This window comes from Pelodiscus sinensis, chromosome 30 (genome assembly GCF_052426305.1).
Source record: "Pelodiscus sinensis isolate ZL-2025 chromosome 30, ASM5242630v1, whole genome shotgun sequence".
NCBI lineage: Eukaryota > Metazoa > Chordata > Testudines > Trionychidae > Pelodiscus > Pelodiscus sinensis.
Window position 1 is genome coordinate 14,414,326 of NC_143081.1, and position 18,486 is coordinate 14,432,811.

At 48.8% G+C, this 18,486-nt stretch overlaps 1 protein-coding gene across 2 annotated transcripts in view; it reads left to right on the forward strand.

The window, feature by feature from the left end:
* The window catches only part of LOC102451624 (cytosolic phospholipase A2 gamma-like), a 30,475-nt gene extending 13,413 nt beyond the window's left edge, over positions 1–17,062 (forward strand). For both annotated transcript variants that reach the window (XM_075911817.2, XM_075911816.2), the window contains exons 9-14: positions 1,499–1,552; positions 3,288–3,413; positions 6,700–6,795; positions 10,496–10,650; positions 12,071–12,239; positions 15,096–17,062. In XM_075911817.2, the coding sequence (XP_075767932.2) occupies positions 1,499–1,552; positions 3,288–3,413; positions 6,700–6,795; positions 10,496–10,650; positions 12,071–12,239; positions 15,096–15,268 (773 nt within the window). In that variant the 3' untranslated portion in view covers positions 15,269–17,062. The remainder of the gene's footprint in view (positions 1–1,498; positions 1,553–3,287; positions 3,414–6,699; positions 6,796–10,495; positions 10,651–12,070; positions 12,240–15,095) is intronic.
* The last annotated feature ends 1,424 nt before the right edge of the window (positions 17,063–18,486 follow it).

Genomic DNA, 18,486 nt, shown 5'->3' on the forward strand with positions numbered 1-18,486 from the left:
GGCACCTTACTCCCCCCTGTGGTCATTCTGCAGTATAACTGTCATTGCTCTCAGACCCCTCCCCTTCCCTGTTATGGAAAACAATCCCATTCCAGGCACATCCCATTGTCCTGACACAACCAAACCCCGACCTAGCTTTAAGTTATGGTACGAGGAAGTTGCATCACAAACGTGGTGGTTTTAGCTCTTATTGTTAAAGAGATGTCCTTGAACAAACGGGCTCACAGATGAATGGACACAAAGACAGATGCATATTTCTAAAAAGTATAAGAAGATTAGCTGTTACCTGCTACTGCTTCGCTGTTGTTGAATGAAAACATTTTGTAAGGTCAATTTAAACTTTCTGAATTGAAATATTTCCAAAGTTCAGATATTTTGTTGCCTCCCGTCATGGCCCTCAGCTGACTTCTGCGCAGCTCAGCGAGGACGCTGTGGGGGAGCAAATGGCACAAGCTGGGGAGTGTGGGTCCCAAACGGCCACTTGCGCCACTTGATCCCCCATGGCGGCCCGGCTGAGTGGCACAGAAGTCAGCGCCCCGGCAGAAGGCGAAGAGGGGCGGGGCGCTGATGTGTGGTATGACTATGGCTCCATGCCCCGCCCCCTGGCTGTGAATGTCACTGCCCTGCCCCCCTTCATCTCCCGCCGTGGCGCTCGGCTGACTTCTGCGCCGCTCAGTCGGGCCGCTGCAAGGGGGCAAGAGGCGCATGCCACCGTTTGGGCTCCATGTTCCCCCGAGTGAGAGGCAGGAGAGGGAGGAGAAGAGAAAGAGAGATGGAGAGAGAGGCAGGAGACAGAGGAGAGCTGAGAGAAAGGGGGAGGCAGTAGGAGGAGGAGGAGAGAGAGACGGAGCTAGAGACCAGAGGCTCAGGAGAGAAGACCGATGTGGAGGAGAGACCTGAAAATCCCATCTTATGATGGGCTAATTGTCTAGTTGTTAAAGAGATGTCCTTGAACAAATGGGCACAACCAAACCCTGACCTAGCTTTAAGTTATGGTCCGAGGAAATTGCATCGCAAATGTGGTGGTTTTAGCTCTTCTTGTTAAAGAGATGTCCTTGAACAAACGGGCTCCACAGATGAACGGACACAAAGGCAGATGCATATTTCTAAAAAGTATAAGAAGATTAGCTGTTACCTGCTCCTGCTTCGCTGTTGTTGAATGAAAACATTTTGTAAGATCCATTGGAACTTTCTGAATTGAAATATTTCCAAAGTTCTGATATTTAGAAAAGCTGACTTTTTGAACATAGTTGAGAAGAAAACAAATTTCAGAATGTCCAAGATTTCCCATGAGATAGTAATTCTTGTGATTATACCAGGGAAAGCCAGATCAAAACCAAGTTCTTCATACCAAGATCTCAATCAACCTCAAATCTTAATGGGAAACAATGACTCCACTTTGCATTTCAGAACCCAAATGTGATTTTGTAGATTACGGTTTATTATCAATAACTGTAAGAAATGATTCCTAACGCATGCTTTGTTTTCCATTTCTGAGCACATATTAAGGGACTATTCGAAAGCGGCCCGAAACCTTTGGATTTTACGGCAGGTGGGTCCCTGTATTTCTGGTTGATTTTCTTTGTCCTGACATGTCTCCGCTGAAGTGAAAGGAGCTATTTCCGATCTGCACCACTGTGAGAGGGTGAGCCCCCCAAGAGTAGAGCAGCATACGCTGGCAGAAGATTTTTGGGGGTCCTTCATTTCTAGTTCCCCAACCACATTAGCTCCATCGATAGAAAGATTCTCTCTTCCAGCTTACAGCTGCTGCTACACTGGGTCTCTGGTACCAAAGAGGGTTTCTTTACATTACACTAAACCAATTTCAGAGAGAGATACCCTAAACCCACAAAGCAGATATCAGTATCCACAAGAGAAATATGGCCTCCCTAGCACAGGCAAGAGAACTTCTCCAAAATAATACATCTTTTTAGAAAAAAAATCCTCTTGATTTGAAAATTGATATAGTTGAAGAATCCACCCTGTCCCTTGGTAAGTGTTTCTACCAGCTAATTACCTTCACTGTTTAAAAAACAATTAATCCTGACTCTCCGGTGAATTTGTCCAGCTTCTAGCTCTCAGCCACCAGAGTTTGTTATATTGTTCTAGGATCTGCATGGGGAGCAAATCCCAGATCAGTCCAGAACGTCTTTCATGGCCCTGTGCTCTACTAAGTCAGAAGAGATGGTCCCTAGGGCCCCTCCTGGCTGGCAAAGTTATGAGTTTTTTTGAAATCTCTTCTTCAGATCCTACCTCACCCATCCTGTCTTCACCTCAAGTCATTTCGCTATGATATTCAAAGAACACTAAGGGAGTTAGGTACCCTAAAGCCACCAACCACTCCGGGTACCTAACTCTCCTCATGTTTGTTGTAAATCTCTGCTTAGAGTCCAGATTTTAAAGATATTTAGGCATCAAAAAGGATTTCCAAAAGCCCAGATTCAGAGGTGTTATGAGGTCCAGATGGATGAATCAGACGAACAATTTCAAAATGTTTGGGGGAAAAAGTCCTTTCCGGTGAATCAAAACTTTCCCTTTTTAGATTTTTTTCAAGTGGCATTCTATATCAAAGAAATATTGGAGACCATACATCAGAGTTTCTTAAAGTGTGTTCTGCGGAGGCAGTCGGAGGAGTGCGGCAGAGAACAACAGAATTAAAAATGGCCGCTCTTAAAGGGGAGATGTGACTTTTTTTTCTTGTTGTTTTCCAATAACTTTCTCCCCGATTCTTTCTCCCCCCCCCCCCGACCTCTTTTTGTTTGGTTGGTTTTGTTCAACCAAAAATCCTTGGTGTGGTTTTATGTTCCTTGGCCTTAAAAGAAACACTGCCGTACATATCCATTCCATTCTGGGAAGGTCTGGTATGTTGTATCAAAGCATTTCATTTCAGTTCTTTCTTCCCCCCATGCCCGCCAAAAAAATAATTGTCACCAAAATCAGTATGTTCCAAATTGCGAGCAAAACCAATACGTTTTGAAAGGTTGGCAAAATCTTAAGCAGAGAGCTCAAGAGGGGATTGAATGAGGATTGAATGAATGAATGAAATTGCTGCATGCTGACAATATCCATGTGTTTCCCAGTATTCCCGCAAATTCCTGCAGCTGTACCACACAGGCTCAGGTTTTCAAAAGGGACTGAGGGAATTAGAACCCTAAAAGCTATTGCTTATTAGTGGCCACCAAAATTGCTGTCGCCCCCTTTCAACATCCCTGTGCCCCAAAATGGATCCAATGAGCTGTCCATTGATTAACTGAACTCTAAGCTCCTTTCCCCCTTTCTTTATGCAGTGTACGGAATCTTCAAGAATGAATGGGATCGCCTTGGAAATAGCGTAGATGACTATAGGAGCAACCCTGATAACACAGTTTGGACCAGGCTTCGATCCTACTTTGAAGCGCCACTGAAAGCTCTAAGTAAGTCTTATGGAAACTTTGGTCTGTAAGACAGGCTCCCGAATGTCCTGATTCCTGCTTCAGATGTGGGAGCAAAGAACCAGATGTGCCTAAAAAGGAGAAGAATGATCCTTGAATTATACCCCTGTGTCATTCATCATTTCAACTGTGTCAGCTCTTTCTTCTGCTATTTCTCCTCTCATCTTAAGAGGAAAACTGAAAGGACGTCATCGTCACTGTCATGTTAAAGTTTAGGAAACAGGGTTCATAGCATCATGGAATCATAAAATACTAGAACAGGAAGAGACCTCGAAAGGTCATCGAGTCCAGTCACCTGCCCTCACAGCATGACCAAGCACCATCTAGACCACCCCTGACAGGTGTCTGTCCAACCTGCTCTTAAATATCTCCAGAGATGGGGATTCCACAACCTCCCTTGCAATTTATTCCAGTGTTTCACCACCCTGACAGGCAGGAAGTTTTCCCTAATGTCCAACCTAAACCTCCCTTGCTGCAGTTCAAGCCCATTGCTTCTTGTCCTGTCATCAGAGGCCAAAGAGAACAATTTTTCTTCCTCCTCCTTGTGACACCCTTTTAGATACTTGAAAACTGCTAGCATGTCCCCCCTCGGTATTCGCCTTTCTAAACTAAAGAAGCCCAACTCTTTTAGTCTTCCCTCCTAGCCAGGGCCAGCCATTTTTGTTGCTTTTCTCTGGACCTTCTCCAGTTTCTCCACATCTTTCTTGATCTATATGACGAGACTAGGAATAACTAGGCAGCTTTCTCAATGGAGCAAGATAACTAAGGTTTATCCTCCAGAGATCTGGATCAGGGCACTTCAACATCATCATAAAGCATCTGGAGAAAAGGAAAAAGTGAAATGACAAAACTTGAAGACGAAAAAAAATGATAGTTAAGTCAAAATCAGACTGGAAAGATTTGAGGGGGATTTCACTAACCTGTGTAATGGGGTAGCAAAATAATCAAAGAAATTTGACGATGATAATTGCAAATAAATGCACGTTGTGAAACTGAAGAACATAATAACATAAGAACGGCCGTACTGGGTCAGACTAAAGGTCCATCTAGCCCAGTATCCTGTCTACCGACAGTGGCCAGCACCAGGTGCCCCAGAGAGGGTGGACCGAAGACAATGATCAAGCGATTTGTCTCCTGCCATCCCTCTCCAGCCTCTGACAAACAGAGGCCAGGGACACCATTTTATCCCCTGGCTAATAGCCTTTTATGGACCTAACATCCATGAAATTATCTAGCTTCTCTTTAAACTCTTAGGCTGTGTCCAGACTCAGGGGTTTTTTCGGGAAGAGTAGCCTTTTCCCGAAAAAACTTCCCCTGCGTCCAGACTCAAGCCGCGTTCTTTCAAAATAATTTCGAAAGAACGCGGCTTTTCTTTCGATGGCGGTAAACCTCGTTTCACGAGGAAGAACGCCTTCTTTCGAAAGTTCCTCTTTCGAAAGAAGGCGTTCTTCAATGTAAATAGGGCTTCCTCGAAAGAGAGCATCCAGACTCGCTGGGTGCTCTCTTTTGAAAAAGCGGATTGCTCTTTCGAAAGATCCGCCTGAAGTCTAGACGCGATCTTTCGAAAGAGGCTCTTTCGAAAGATGCTTTCGAAAGAGCCTCTTTCGAAAGAAGCCTGCAGTCTAGACATAGCCTTAGGGTGTGTCTAGACTACAGGGTTTTGTCGACAAAAGTGGACTTTAGTTGACAAAACTAAACCTGCGTCTACACTACCGCTGAGTTCTGTCGACATAACATCGACAGAACTCAGCAGTTTTGTTGACGCTGGTAAACCTCATTTTACGAGGAATAACGCCTTTTGTTGACAGAGTTCTGTCGATAGAAGGCATTATTGCATCAAAACTGTCCTTTGCGTCCACACTGTTATGTCGGCAAAGCGGCTTGCTTTGTCGACAGAACTGAATGTAGTCTAGACGCTCTTTGTCGACAGAAGCTTTGTCGACAGTATCTGTTGACAAAACTTCTGTCAACAAAACCCTGCAGTCTAGACATACCCTTATAGTCCTCACCTTCACAGCCTCCTCTGGCAAGGAGTTCCATAGGTTGACTACACGCTGTGTGAAGAACTTTCTTTTATTAGTTTTAAACCTGCTGCCCATTAATTTAATTTGGTGTCCTCTAGTCCTTATATGATGGGAATATATACACAATCCCAACTCCACAATAAGGCTATGTCTTCACTGCAGAGCTATTTCCAGAAACGCTCTACCACTTCCAAGGAACAAGTCAACATTTTTGGAACAGTTTAGAAAAAAGTGGACGTATCCTTTTGGCAACCGGTATTACTCTTTTGGAAAAAAAGCGGGAGAAGATATGCAAATTGTGGTTCACAATGGGTATATCTTATTCTGACTTCTCTCTGAAGTCTAGTCACAGCCTGAAAGAGACCTTGGAGAACTTCTGGCTAGTCCTGCAAAACTTCCACTCAGTGTGCTGTAGCAAACAGGAAAGAAAAAGGATCTCATGGTGCCCATGAAGAAAATCTTCCTTTGGTTTGTTTTAAACCTGCTACCTATTCATGTCATTGGGTGATGCCTCTTTCTTACGTTATGGGAAAAAGTAAATAGGGTGTCATAAGGAGGAGGGAGAAAACTTGTTCATCTTGGCCTCTGGGGATAGAACAAGAAGCAATGGGCTTAAACTGCAGCGAGGGAGGTTTAGGTTGGACATTAGGAAAAACTTCCTGGCTGTCAGGGTGGTGAAACACTGGAATAAATTGCCCAGGGAGGTTGTGGAATCTCCATCTCTGGAGATATTTAAGAGCAGGTTAGATAAATGTCTATCAGGGATGGTCTAGACAGGATTTGATCCTGCCATGAGGGCAGGGGACTGGACTTGATGGCCTCTCAAGGTCCCTTCCAGTCCTAGTGTTCTCTGATCCTCTGATTCTAAATAATTTTCCTTATTCACTTTCTCCACACCACTCATGATTTTACAGACCTCTATCCTATCCCCATCGCTTTTCCAGACTGAAAGGTCCCTCATAGCAGCCCTGTTCCCAGGTACATGTTGCTCCTCAATCATGAACCTTAACGAGTATCAATGGTGCGCAGATCAGGAAGTAGAAGAAAATAAGTTCAGGCTCGGCTTGGCTCTTTGGAAAGGTTGCTGACCCCGTAGGATCAATGAAAGCCCATCCCCATCCCCACCCACACGAACACCCAATGCAGGGGCAGGAAAGGCGGGATGTGTCCACAGATTCCTCCCCACATTTCCACCCACATGTGTTCTGCGTTAGTTGCCACAACGATTGTTCTTTCCTCACCAGGATTTGTCACTAGACGCACAAACTTTTTAGAAAAATTGAAGACCTGTTACGATAACTGGACATGGGGAATCACCAACAACTTTCTGTATCAAACTGGTAAGTAACCGTTATCGGTCAAGGTCGTTCCACACCCCAGAGACTGGGAGTAGGGAAGAGGCGGTTATAGTGTATAACGGGCACTAGTGCAGCAGAGGGTGGGGTGGGGAAGGGGCGGCTATACTGTATAATGGGCACTAGGGGGCAGCAGAGGGTGGGTGGGGAAGGGGCAGCTATACTGTATAATGGGCACTAGGGGGCAGCACAGGGTGGGTTGGGGAAGGGGCGGCTATACTGTATAATGGGCACTAGGGGGCAGCAGAGGGTGGGTGGGGAAGGGGCGGCTATACTGTATAGCGGGCACTAGGGGGCAGCAGAGGGTGGGGAGGGGAAGGGGCGGCTATACTGTATAATGGGCACTAGGGGGCAGCAGAGGGTGGAGTGGGGAAGGGGCGGCTATACTGTATAATGGGCACTAGGGGGCAGCAGAGGGTGGGGCGGGGAAGGGGCGGCTATACTGTATAATGGGCACTAGGGGGCAGCAGAGGGTGGGAGGGGAAGGGGTGGCTATACTGTATAATGGGCACTAGGGGGCAGCAGAGGGTGGGTGGGGGAGGGGTGGCTATACTGTATAATGGGCACTAGGGGGCAGCAGAGGGTGGGCGGGGAAGGGGTGGCTATACTGTATAATGGGCACTAGGGGGCAGCAGAGGGTGGGTGGGGAAGGGGTGGCTATACTGTATAATGGGCACTAGGGGGCAGCAGAGGGTGGGCGGGGAAGGGGTGGCTATACTGTATAATGGGCACTAGGGGGCAGCAGAGGGTGGGTGGGGAAGGGGCGGCTATACTGTATAATGGGCACTAGGGGGCAGCAGAGGGTGGGGGTGGGGGAGGGGTGGCTATACTGTATAATGGGAATGAAAATTTTCCCAAATTGTCCCATTTGTACTCCCCATCCTCTGCCCTTGTGACCAAGTGCCCGGTGACAGCTGTGGATTTCCTGCAGACCGATCCCTGTTCTCATTCCCATGTATCAGCTGGTGAGCGGAGGTGGAAAAGGAAGTGAGCTTCCCTCTGTCCCAGAGTAGGGTTGTTAGAGCTACAACAGTTGCCCCCGGCGTGGGCTGTCTCCACAGCGCAAGAACGTGTCTAAACGGGGCAGGAAACGATCATCTCTGCCTTCGGTTCCACCCCCCTTTGCTGAGTGTTTGGTTTTGCTGGTTTCCAGTAACCCCTCTCCGCTTGCTGGGCGCTGGGGTGGAATTGGAATCAGTCTGCTTTATGAGAAGGGTCGCAAGGCGCCCACCCCTGTCTGTGCAGAGGAGACACCTGGGCCAAGTTTGCCAAAAACAATATTTTAGTTATTCTAAAAGATCATTTCCTAAGAGTCACATTTTCACCAACAAACCCCCCCAATCTTGTGGTTATTGTGGGAGAGGTTTGGATTGAAATCTTGCACTATTTTCATAAAAACAGGAAGTGAAAGGTGGAATTGAAACAACTTGGAAACCGCAGCTCCTTTTGTGTGTGTGGTCACAGCAGATAGTGTTTGACCCGCTCCCGTTTCCGTTCTGCGTGTTCATGAGAAGTATGTCAAAGTGACTCCCCATGGAACTGAGCGGAACAGGAGTTGTCGTTTGCTTTGTTTTGCCAAAAGCGAACGAGCCAGTTTCTGAATCTTGGAGCTGAGGAGTTTCAAGAACAAGATGCCAATAGACACTTGGCGTTATCGGGATTTGGACACCTAGGCCCAGATTGTCGAAGGTACTTAGGGACGGCTGTGTTCGGCGTTGCCTGACTGATTTAGAAATACAGATTGGCAATGAGATTTTGACTTCCAAGTGCCTAAACACCTTCAGAAAAATATTGTGATTAGGCTCCTAAATCTCTTCGGGTATGTCTACACTACAGCACTATTTCAAATTAACTTAATTCGAATTAAGCTAATTCGAAATAACACCTCTATACACAAAAACTATTTTGAAATAGCACGTCCACACTGAGTGGACCATGAACCAAAGTTAAGGCTGGCCGGAACCAGGTTGGGACTTAGTGTGTGGGGCTGCTGCTTGAGGCCAACTGAGCTCCATGCTTAAAGGGACCCGACCCCCACCCCGCACAGACAGTTCTCAGGGTTCCCCGCTTGCTTGTGTACCTCGATGAGGGACAGCAAAGCAGTCCTGGCTTGGAGTGCCCTGAGCGCCCGCACTCGGGACACCACAGCACTCGGCCACATGGAGCCAGAGCTGCCCCTGGTCACACTGGTGTGTCTCGTGGGGTCTTGCTGCAGGCTGCCATCCGGGGGTCCATCGGGGGGCTGTCAGGATCCAGGAGGCCCTGCAGGACAGCGTGCAACCCGAGGAGCCCTCAGAATCTCCCCGGTCCTCCCCACCGGGGGCTCGTGCCCCATTCCTCCCTCATGTCCTTCCACTTACCCCTCCCTAGCCCCCTTCCTGATGTCAAACAAAAGACACGTATGTTCAAAAATAGAAACTGGGTTTATTGAACAAAACTGGGGGGGGGGGGGAGATGGACCTCTGGGGAGATTGGGAAAAGGAGATGGGAGAGGAGAAGAGAGAGGGTGGAAGGAGGAGGGGGAAACCTGGGAGGAGGGAGCTGGAAGGGGGAAGCAAGGGGAAGAAGGGGGAGGGGAAGCTCAGTGCTCAGGGTTGGGGGTCTTGCCAGACCAACTTGACTTTCATGCAAACCTGCTCCTGGGTTCCCATGTGGCCTTTGGAGGCCAGGCTGGCAGCTCTCCTGCCATAGACAAACACATTCCTCCATCTAGTGCGGAGATCATGGACATTGGGAGCATCCCCCCAAACATGAATAAGGTCCATGATCTCCACCCTGGACCAGGAAGGCGCCCGCCTTCTCCAGCCCCTGGCAGGCTCCTGGGAGCTGGCAGACTGCTCCTGGGGAGCGGTGGAGGGCTGGCTGCCAGTGGCTTGCGGGCTCCTGTTTTGGGGTCACTAGGTCAGGGGCCCGGGTGGCCACTGCTGGCTCTGGGCTGGCAGGCTTGGAGCTGGCACAGGCACTGTGGCCAGGGTCTACCCCTTTAATGGCTCCGGAGAGTAAGTTTTCCTGGTTGTGCCCAGAGTGGCACTTAATAGCTATTTTGAATTTGGCGTTACTCCTCGTAGAACGAGGTTTACCAAATTTGAATTAAGCGCTCCGCTATTTTGAATTTATTTTGAAAGAGCGGTTTGCCTGTGTAGATGCTATTAAAGTTAAATTGAAATAACGGCTGTTATTTTGAATTAACTTTGTAGTGCAGACATACCCCTAGGCACTAAGCACAGCAGTGCCTAAAGCCCTCTACCAGTCTGGACCCTGGGCACTTTTGCAATTCCTACTTCACCTCGCTCTGTGTCCTTGGGCCCCGCCACTTCCTCGCGGTTCTCACACCTTGGTACTTACATGAGCATCCGAGCCGGTTCAGCTCCTAACTCCCAGTCTTTCCACTTGGAATTAGACGCCTGTCAGTGACCAGGATGGGAAAGGTTGGGACAGGAGTCATGCCTAGTGGCTACAGCAGGTATCCTTAGCGGAGGGTTCAAGCTGGAGTCAAAAGCCAAATGGCCGGCGGTTGGCCAGCATAGAAGCAGGTAGCTGCTGGTCCTTACTCCTGACCGTGCCTGAGAACATCCCACTCGGAGCTGATTGGCCCCTTTGGTACCTTTGAAACCAGGCATGGCAGATGCCGGCCTCAAGCAAGTCACCGAAGGCCTAAATCAAGACATGGGGCCTTTTTTCGCAGGCAATGTCCATGCCGATGGCTTGGACAAGCGTGAAGTCTTCAACTTGATCGACGCTGGCGTGGCTAACAACTGCGCCTACCCCCTGGTCCTGCGCCCCGCCAGGCACGTGGGACTGATCCTCTCCTTCGACTTCTCCATCGACGGATCATTTGAGGTAACTTCCACGATTGACGTGATACTGCCCCAACACCTGACCCAGGATCGAGCAGAACCTGGGGACACAGCCCGTCAGCCGTGACTCGAGGAGGCTGCACTCTTCTTACCAACAGCAACTTAGGGTATGTCTAGACTACATGGCTCCATTGACAGAGTCATGTAGATGAGTTTACTAGACATAGGGAACTGAAGCATCGATTTAAATAATCACCGCTTCATTTACATCAAAATGGCCACTGCGCTGTGCCGGTCAGCTGTTTGGCGGCACAGCGGGGCAGTCTGGATGCTCTGCAATCGACAACGGAAGCCTTTGTCAACTGCTCCATTATGCCTCGTGAAATGAGGTTTAACAGGGCAGTCGACAAAGGCTTCCCTTGTCGACCACGGTGCGTCCAGACTACCGTTGTGTGCCACCAACCGGCTGATCAGCACAGTGCGGCGGCCATTTTGATGTAAATGAAGCAGCGATTATTTAAATCGCTGTTTCATTTCCCTATGTCTAGTAAACTCATCTACATGGCTCTGTGGACTGAGCCATGTAGTCTTGACATACCCTTGGAGTCCCGGAAGGGGCTGGGTGGATTTGAGATGTGTGGATGCAGGGATATTTACCTGGCTCCTTGCTAGGTTGTGGGCTGTGAGTTAAGGGAGACTGACCCACCGTGACCTCTTTTTCCCTTTGAATGTCACAGAAGAGGAAATTCCGTAACATTCAACTTTCCTCTGCATCCAAATGGCAACTCCACCGACATTCCCTGTGCGCATCCCCCCTAATGACCTACCCGGTAGCCCTTCGGCTTGGCCATGTTTTAATTTCCAGTGGTAGCTACAGAGCCAAGGAGCAGAAAGGATCGTTCAGTTCCAACAAGCCAAACTCACCAACACTCCAGGTTCCTTCGGGTGGCTCCAGTACCAGAGCACGTTGCGGCCTTGGGCGTCTCCCACACAAACATCCCCACGGGCGAGTTTGAGAAAAATCAAACCAGAGAAAAAAATCCAAGCGGTGCTTTTGGATCTGGACGCCTGGGTCTTGATTTCCGCTCATCACCTTGGGTGGACATTCTCAAAGGCACCGACGGGATACGTTTTAACAGGGACTGGGCCATTAACAGGTTTTGAATCCCACAGCCATTGTAGATGTGTGGTTATATAATGGTTCTGGCTATCGGTTGTGACTAGTTTCCATGGGACATCCTCTCTCGGTCAGTTCCTTCAACACTCCTGGGGATGCTTGTGTGTCTTAGATTAAATGTAGTCTTCATTCTTCAGCCTGGCCATATTAGCGGAGTCATATTGTATTAGTGGAAAGGGTCATTAGTTAGTTAGTTAGGGTATGTCTACACTACCACCCTAGTTCTTATTAGGGTGGTAGTGTAGACATACCCTTAGTTATAAAATACCTTTTCCTTCCTCCCCAGACCCTCAAGAGGGCGTCCAAGTATTGTGAGGAAAATCAGATCCCATTCCCCCCGATAGATCCAGAAGTGATGAAGGACCTAGCCAACCCCTCCAGTTGCTACATCTTCGAAGGAAAGGGTACTCCCACCGTCATGCACTTCCCGCTTTTCAACACAAAAAACTGTCCAGGTAAATGGGTTGTACTTAGGTGGCTCATTGCTGGGAGGGACTGAGGGCAGAGGGTCAGGGTACGGGTCAGTGCTGGAGTCAAGGTAGGGGGCTGGGAGGTGTAGCAGGCTAAGCGGCAGGGGGGGGGGTTCAGGAGTCAGGGCAGGGGGCTGGGAGGCGAGGAGAGGCTGAGGGCAGGGGGTGGGGCTCTCCCCTGTAATTGCTGCCCCCAGGGGTCACTGCAGAGCAAAGTGTCCCTGCTCCCGGAGCCCTCCCTTTCTGTGCTCGGGAAAACACTCCCATTCTAGGCACTTCCATTTTCCTGGCTCAGCCCAACCCTGAACTTGCGTTAAGTTAGGATGAGAGGAAGCTGAATCCCAAAAGCGGTGGTCCTTGCTTTTACCGTTTAGGAAGAGTTCTTGAACATACGGACTCACAGACAGCTGGACAGACTCACAGACAGACAACTCGGCTAGTCCCCGAAGCTCCAACATATTTTAGAGAGTTTGTGTGTAACAGAAAAAAACAACCAAAGGTCTGGTAGCACTTTCTAGACTAACAAAACATGTGGATGGGATCATGAGCTTTCGTGGGCACAGCCCACTTCTTCAGATGACCAGAGTTATGAGTGGGAGATATGAAAACTCAAAATAAATAGGAGAAGGGAAGGGGGGGAGAGGATGACGCTTTGTCTCCCACCCCCTTCCTGTTTTTTCTCTAGGGGTGTGTCTAGACTACAGGGTTTTGTCGACAAAAGTGGACTTTTGTCTACAAAACTATACCTGTGTCCACACTGCCTTTGAGTTATGTCAACATAATGTTGACAAAACTCAGCAGTTTTGTTGACGTATGTAAACCTCATTCTACGAGGAATAACGCCTTTTATTGACAGAGTTCTGTCGATAGAAGGCATTATTGCATCTACACTGTCCTTTACATCCACACTGTTATGTCGACAAAGCGGTTTGCTTTGTCGACAGAACTGGCTGTAATCTAGACGCTCTTTGTCGACAGAAGCTTTGTCAACAGTATCTGTCGACAAAACTTCTGTCGACAAAACCCTGTAGTCTAGACATACCCTAAGTATCTGGAGAATGGGTGCTAATCCTAAGCAGATAAAGATCAAAGTCAATAGATAGATTGCTAAAATAGGAAGGATACTGTTGGAAATAATCCAGGACACTCTGGATGCAGGTGAAAACAAGCGGAGGATTTATTATACACCGGCTGATGGATGCTCTGCAATCGACAACAGAAGCCTTTGTCAACTGCTCCATTATGCCTCGTGAAATGAGGTTTAACAGGGCAGTCGACAAAGGCTTCCCTTGTCGACCACGGTGCGTCCAGACTACCGTTGTGTGCCACCAACCGGCTGATCAGCACAGCGCGGCGGCCATTTTGATGTAAATGAAGCAGCGATTATTTAAATCGCCGTTTCATTTCCCTATGTCTAGTAAACTCATCTACATGGCTCCGTGGACTGAGCCATGTAGTCTTGACATACCCTTGGAGTCCCGGAAGGGGCTGGGTGGATTTGAGATGTGTGGACGCAGGGATATTTACCTTGCTCCTTGCTAGGTTGCGGGCTGTGATTTAAGGGAGACTGACCCACCGTGACCTCTTTTTCCCTTTGAATGTCACAGAAGAGGAAATTCCGTAACATTCAACTTTCCTCTGCATCCAAATGGCAACTCCACCGACATTCCCTGTGCGCATCCCCCCTAATGACCTACGCAGGGAATGACAAAGCGTCATCCTCTCCCCCCCCCCTTCCCTTCTCCTATTTATTTCGAGTTTTCATATCTCCTACTCATAACTCTGGTCAACGCAGGGGTTACGCTGGTGAACAATGGTTAATTAACACATACAATAGATTATATAGTCAGCAGGTGGATGGATGGAGGAAAAATGATTTGATAGGTCTAGCAGCAAGACGAAATGAGCATATAAGCCAATAGAACTACTACAGATTACATAATATCTCTGCCCATTGCAAAGTAACAACTCATTAATTAATATACAGGTGGTTATTGTTCAAATGCCAAAACATGTCAGCAAACCAGTAATAACATTTTAGTTTGCATAGATAATGATGTTTCTATAGCAGGTGGGCATGGCCTTGAGTTGGTTCAGCACTTGGTTCTCAGGCTTATTATCTAGGAGTGAAGCAAGACAGTTTAAACAAATTTTATGAATGTTATCTTAAGCAAAATGTGATACGTTGCTAACTAAGATCCTGTCCGAGTGTCTCAGAATGTGGTTGCTATGGTGCCCAGGGTCGTTTCACTGCCTGCAGCTCTTATCCTGACTGCGGTGTTCACAGGCCTAATCCTAGGATGGAGTCATGCTGTTTAGAGGCCTACTAGCACATTTAGGGCTGCCTCAGTTTACCCTACAGATACCACTCAGAGAGCTGGTAGCACGTTCAGTGGTAGAGTCTCCTCCAGTTTAAATCACGATTAAATCCATTAGCATGTGAATTGAATTTCTGTATGTTATGTAATTCCAAGCTTTCTCTGTGAATTTGGCTTGAGAAACTGTCCTGTGACAAGACCGCCACCGGCAGATCTTTCAGATTATGGTTAGGCAAGCAGAAATGTTCTCCAATTCCGGTCATCTGAAGAAGTGGGCTGTGCCCACGAAAGTTCATCACACCATCGACATGTTTTGTTAGTCTATAAAGTGCTACCAGGCCATTTGTGCTATCCCCAAGCTCCTTTTCAGCCCAACTTTTCTGTGATTCTATGGGAACACGAGGAGTTGGCCATGTAGTCCCCCCTCCTCTTTAGGCGTCTGATTCTTTGCTTTAGGGTGCCGGAAAAATGTGTGAGCAAAACCATTGTTTTCCCCCCTTCTGCCCTTCCCCACCTCTTCTAGGACCACAAGAAATTACAAAGACCGGAATCACATTTCCCACCCTTCGTATGTCCTACACAAGGCATGAGATGGAAGAACTCCTCAACAAGGCGAAGATGAATGTGGCTGAAAACAAGGTCAAGATTCTGGAGCAGATCCAGAAGATTGTGTCTTCTCCCACCAGGGGATTTTAAAACCACCTCTCTTTTTGGTTCACGAAACACAGAAAAATCTTTGCCTGACTCACACACGACACTATACACCAGGGGTGGGCAATACATTGGCGGCGGTTCACCGGGGTTAGCCCCTGGTGGGCCGCGGTCACTATATTTAACTGCACCTCCACAGGTACGGGCGGCCGCAGCTCCCATTGGCCGGGAGCAGTGATCTGCCACCAATGGGAGCTGTGAGCCCCGTACCTGCAGAGGCGCCGGTAAATACGCCAGTGAGGGGCCTGGCAGATCCGATCCGGCCGTAGGCTGGTGTTTGCCCACCCCTGCTGTACACCATGCGCATTCAGAACCAAACTGTAGTAGGGAAAAGTGGGTTAGATTCACAAAGGGATTTAGGCACCGAACTGCCCTGTAGGGGCCCAAACCCCAGATTTTGGCACCTCAAGACTCTTGCTCAGCTGTCACAAAACACAGAATTCCCTAGGCAACTAAAATGTTGCCGGGGCATCTCCTAGGCACCTAGATTTCTGCCTCAGGGCCTGTGTCCTGCAGCCCCATCCCCCCGGCCCAGTGCCCAAGGCCCAGGGACTCTTAAAACCAGAACTGAGGTGTCGCCTGACACAAGGCAGGTTTCAGCCACAGCTGAGTGAGGGGCAGGTGAATCCCAGTGGGGCCCGGTGGCTGGGCTTCCCCTGCGGAATAGGGCAGCTGGGAGCCAAGGCATTTTGTGAATGTCGCCCTCCAATTAGTAACATGACCCGAGGGAGAGAGGGAGGGAGAGATGGGGGTGTGGGGATAGATAGATAGATAGATAGATAGATAGATAGATAGATAGATAGATAGATAGATAGATAGGGTGTGTGGGGATAGATAGATAGATAGATAGATAGATAGATAGATAGATAGATAGATAGATAGATAGATAGATGGATGGATGGGAGAGCAAGAGGGAGGGAAGAATGGAGGGAGGGAGAGGACGTCAGGAGCTAGATAGTACTTGATTATTAGATGGATAAATATACAATAGTTAATAGCGATAAAGCTAGATAGATACATTCATATATTATAGGTTATGATAATAGATTCATATATAATATCTTATGCTAGATTAATAGGTTATGACAGATGAACAGATAGACAGCTGGAGGGAGGTGTGGGGGTGGCTACTATGTGATGCTCACTAGACAGATAACTAGCTATAGGGTATTTCCTGGTGACATAGCGGGATACGTTCATAGCCAATTGGTTACAGACCAGAGACAGAGTTACTAAGACTCTCATACAGACACGTTGGTGCGTCGGTGTTCACACGGCATCACTCTAGGTTGACTCCATCACGTCATATCACAGGGCCCATTGTGCTAGGAGGGACTTTGTCTTGTGCACACAAATGTCCCTGCAACCCAAAACCGTGTCCCGCTCTTTCACACTTGCCATCGGGCCCACAGGGGTGCTGCACAGATTGTGGACTTGGCTATTGCCTGACGAGTACCCGCCTCTGCGGGATCTCACCGGGGTGTGTCCTGGTTTTCGGAAGGAAAGGAGATGAGAAAAGAGACTCCTGGCGAGTGGCGAGGCCTCAGTCTCGTTCCCACCCTGGGGAGATGTGGAGTAACCGCACTGACGCTGATGGTGGTACTCCATGTTCCCAGAGGTTGGAATCCGCATGGTTCTTTAGAATCAGGAGCTTTTTATTGCGTGTTCATTCCTAAGTCGTGGGTGGGGGTGCTTGTGCTGTGTGTGACAATACGACTTTCCTACCCTCTTTCCTTCTGTGTGATGAATATTACAGAAATAAACGAGCATGTCCCCTCATTTTTTCAGCCTGCGTGCCTCATTGCTAGAAGCAGCCCCTCTTTGCTTACCCACCCACCCACCCCCCTGGTGGCACAGGAAGGCCACGTCCACACTAGGAAACGGTTTCAAAATAACTAAATACAATGTAATCACTCCTAGTTTAACAATATTGAACGAGCGTGTCCCCACCACGGAGAAGCCTTGAAATGAGTCCAAAGCAGGCTCCATTAATGGGGACATTCTACCTCAGACTTTGAGCCCCCGGGAAGCCCTGCGGAGGAATTCGTTCGAATGACTCTGGGGAGGAGCTCTTTCAAAATAGCCGTACCCGAGCGTCCATAATAACTATTTCACAACTAGTGTTCTTCTCCAGGGAATGCAGGAGTCCAGATTTCAAAATAAGTGGCCCGTTATGTCAAAAGTACAGGCTCAATAGAGGTGGCGGTCCACGTATTAATTTGATCTAATGGGAGTTATTTCGAAATAACACCCTAGTGTGGACCAGGGCTAAGAGAGAGCCAGTAGGACTCAATTCAGCTTCACATCCCCTTGCTCACACTGCCTTGGGGAGGGGGACTCAGGGACAGGGCTGGGGCTGACATCTGCCTCCATGTGGCCTGGAGGCTCTGGCTGGCTTAGAGGGCTCCCCCCCCCCACAGTGTTCTGGAGGCCCAGCAGCCCGTGGGGACCCTGGCAGGGGATGCCATCGGGCAGGCGTAGAAGAGGGCGGCTGGTGGCCTGCTCCATGGAATATGCCACATGCTCCATCACCGCGGTGAGGAACAAAAACATATTCTGCTGGTGCCCCAGCTCTTCCTATGTGGCCCTTCTTCTCCTCCAAGTCTGCTCACCCGCCGCTCTCCTCTCTTAGCAACCTGATCCAGACTTGAGCCCCTGGATGGGGACTGCTGGCTGCAGATCCCATGCAGGCAAGTAGATGCGGTGGGAGGTAGGGAACTCACCCAGTGGTGAAGAAAAGTGACAAGGGCCGTCACCCCAGGAGACACCTGGTCCTGATCTCCAAGCCAACACCGAAGATCTTGGTTCAGACGATGGCGATGTGCTTCTAGAAAGGCCTTACGTTGCCTAGATAGGGAAGAGACAGGCCAAGGAGCATCATAGCGCTTTGGCCCAGGGACAAGCAGGTATGGGAAGGTGCTGGCCAGGCCAGGAGCTCACAAGGAGGAATGGGGGACAGGCAGCTCAGCTTCCTACTGTTTTGCACACTCTGGGTCTGGCAGCGGAGGGGTCCTGCAGAGAGAGAACTTCTCTCCTTGCCTGCTGGAGGCTGGGGAGGTGTTTGTGAGCGGCAGAGGCCTTTTGACAGTGAGAGTGCTAACGGGTTCCCCCTCCTCTTCCTCCTCTCAGCAGGTTCCCAGGCACAATATCAGTCTTCTCCGCATCGCCACGCCTAATGGGGAGAGAAAGGTGACCAAATGCGG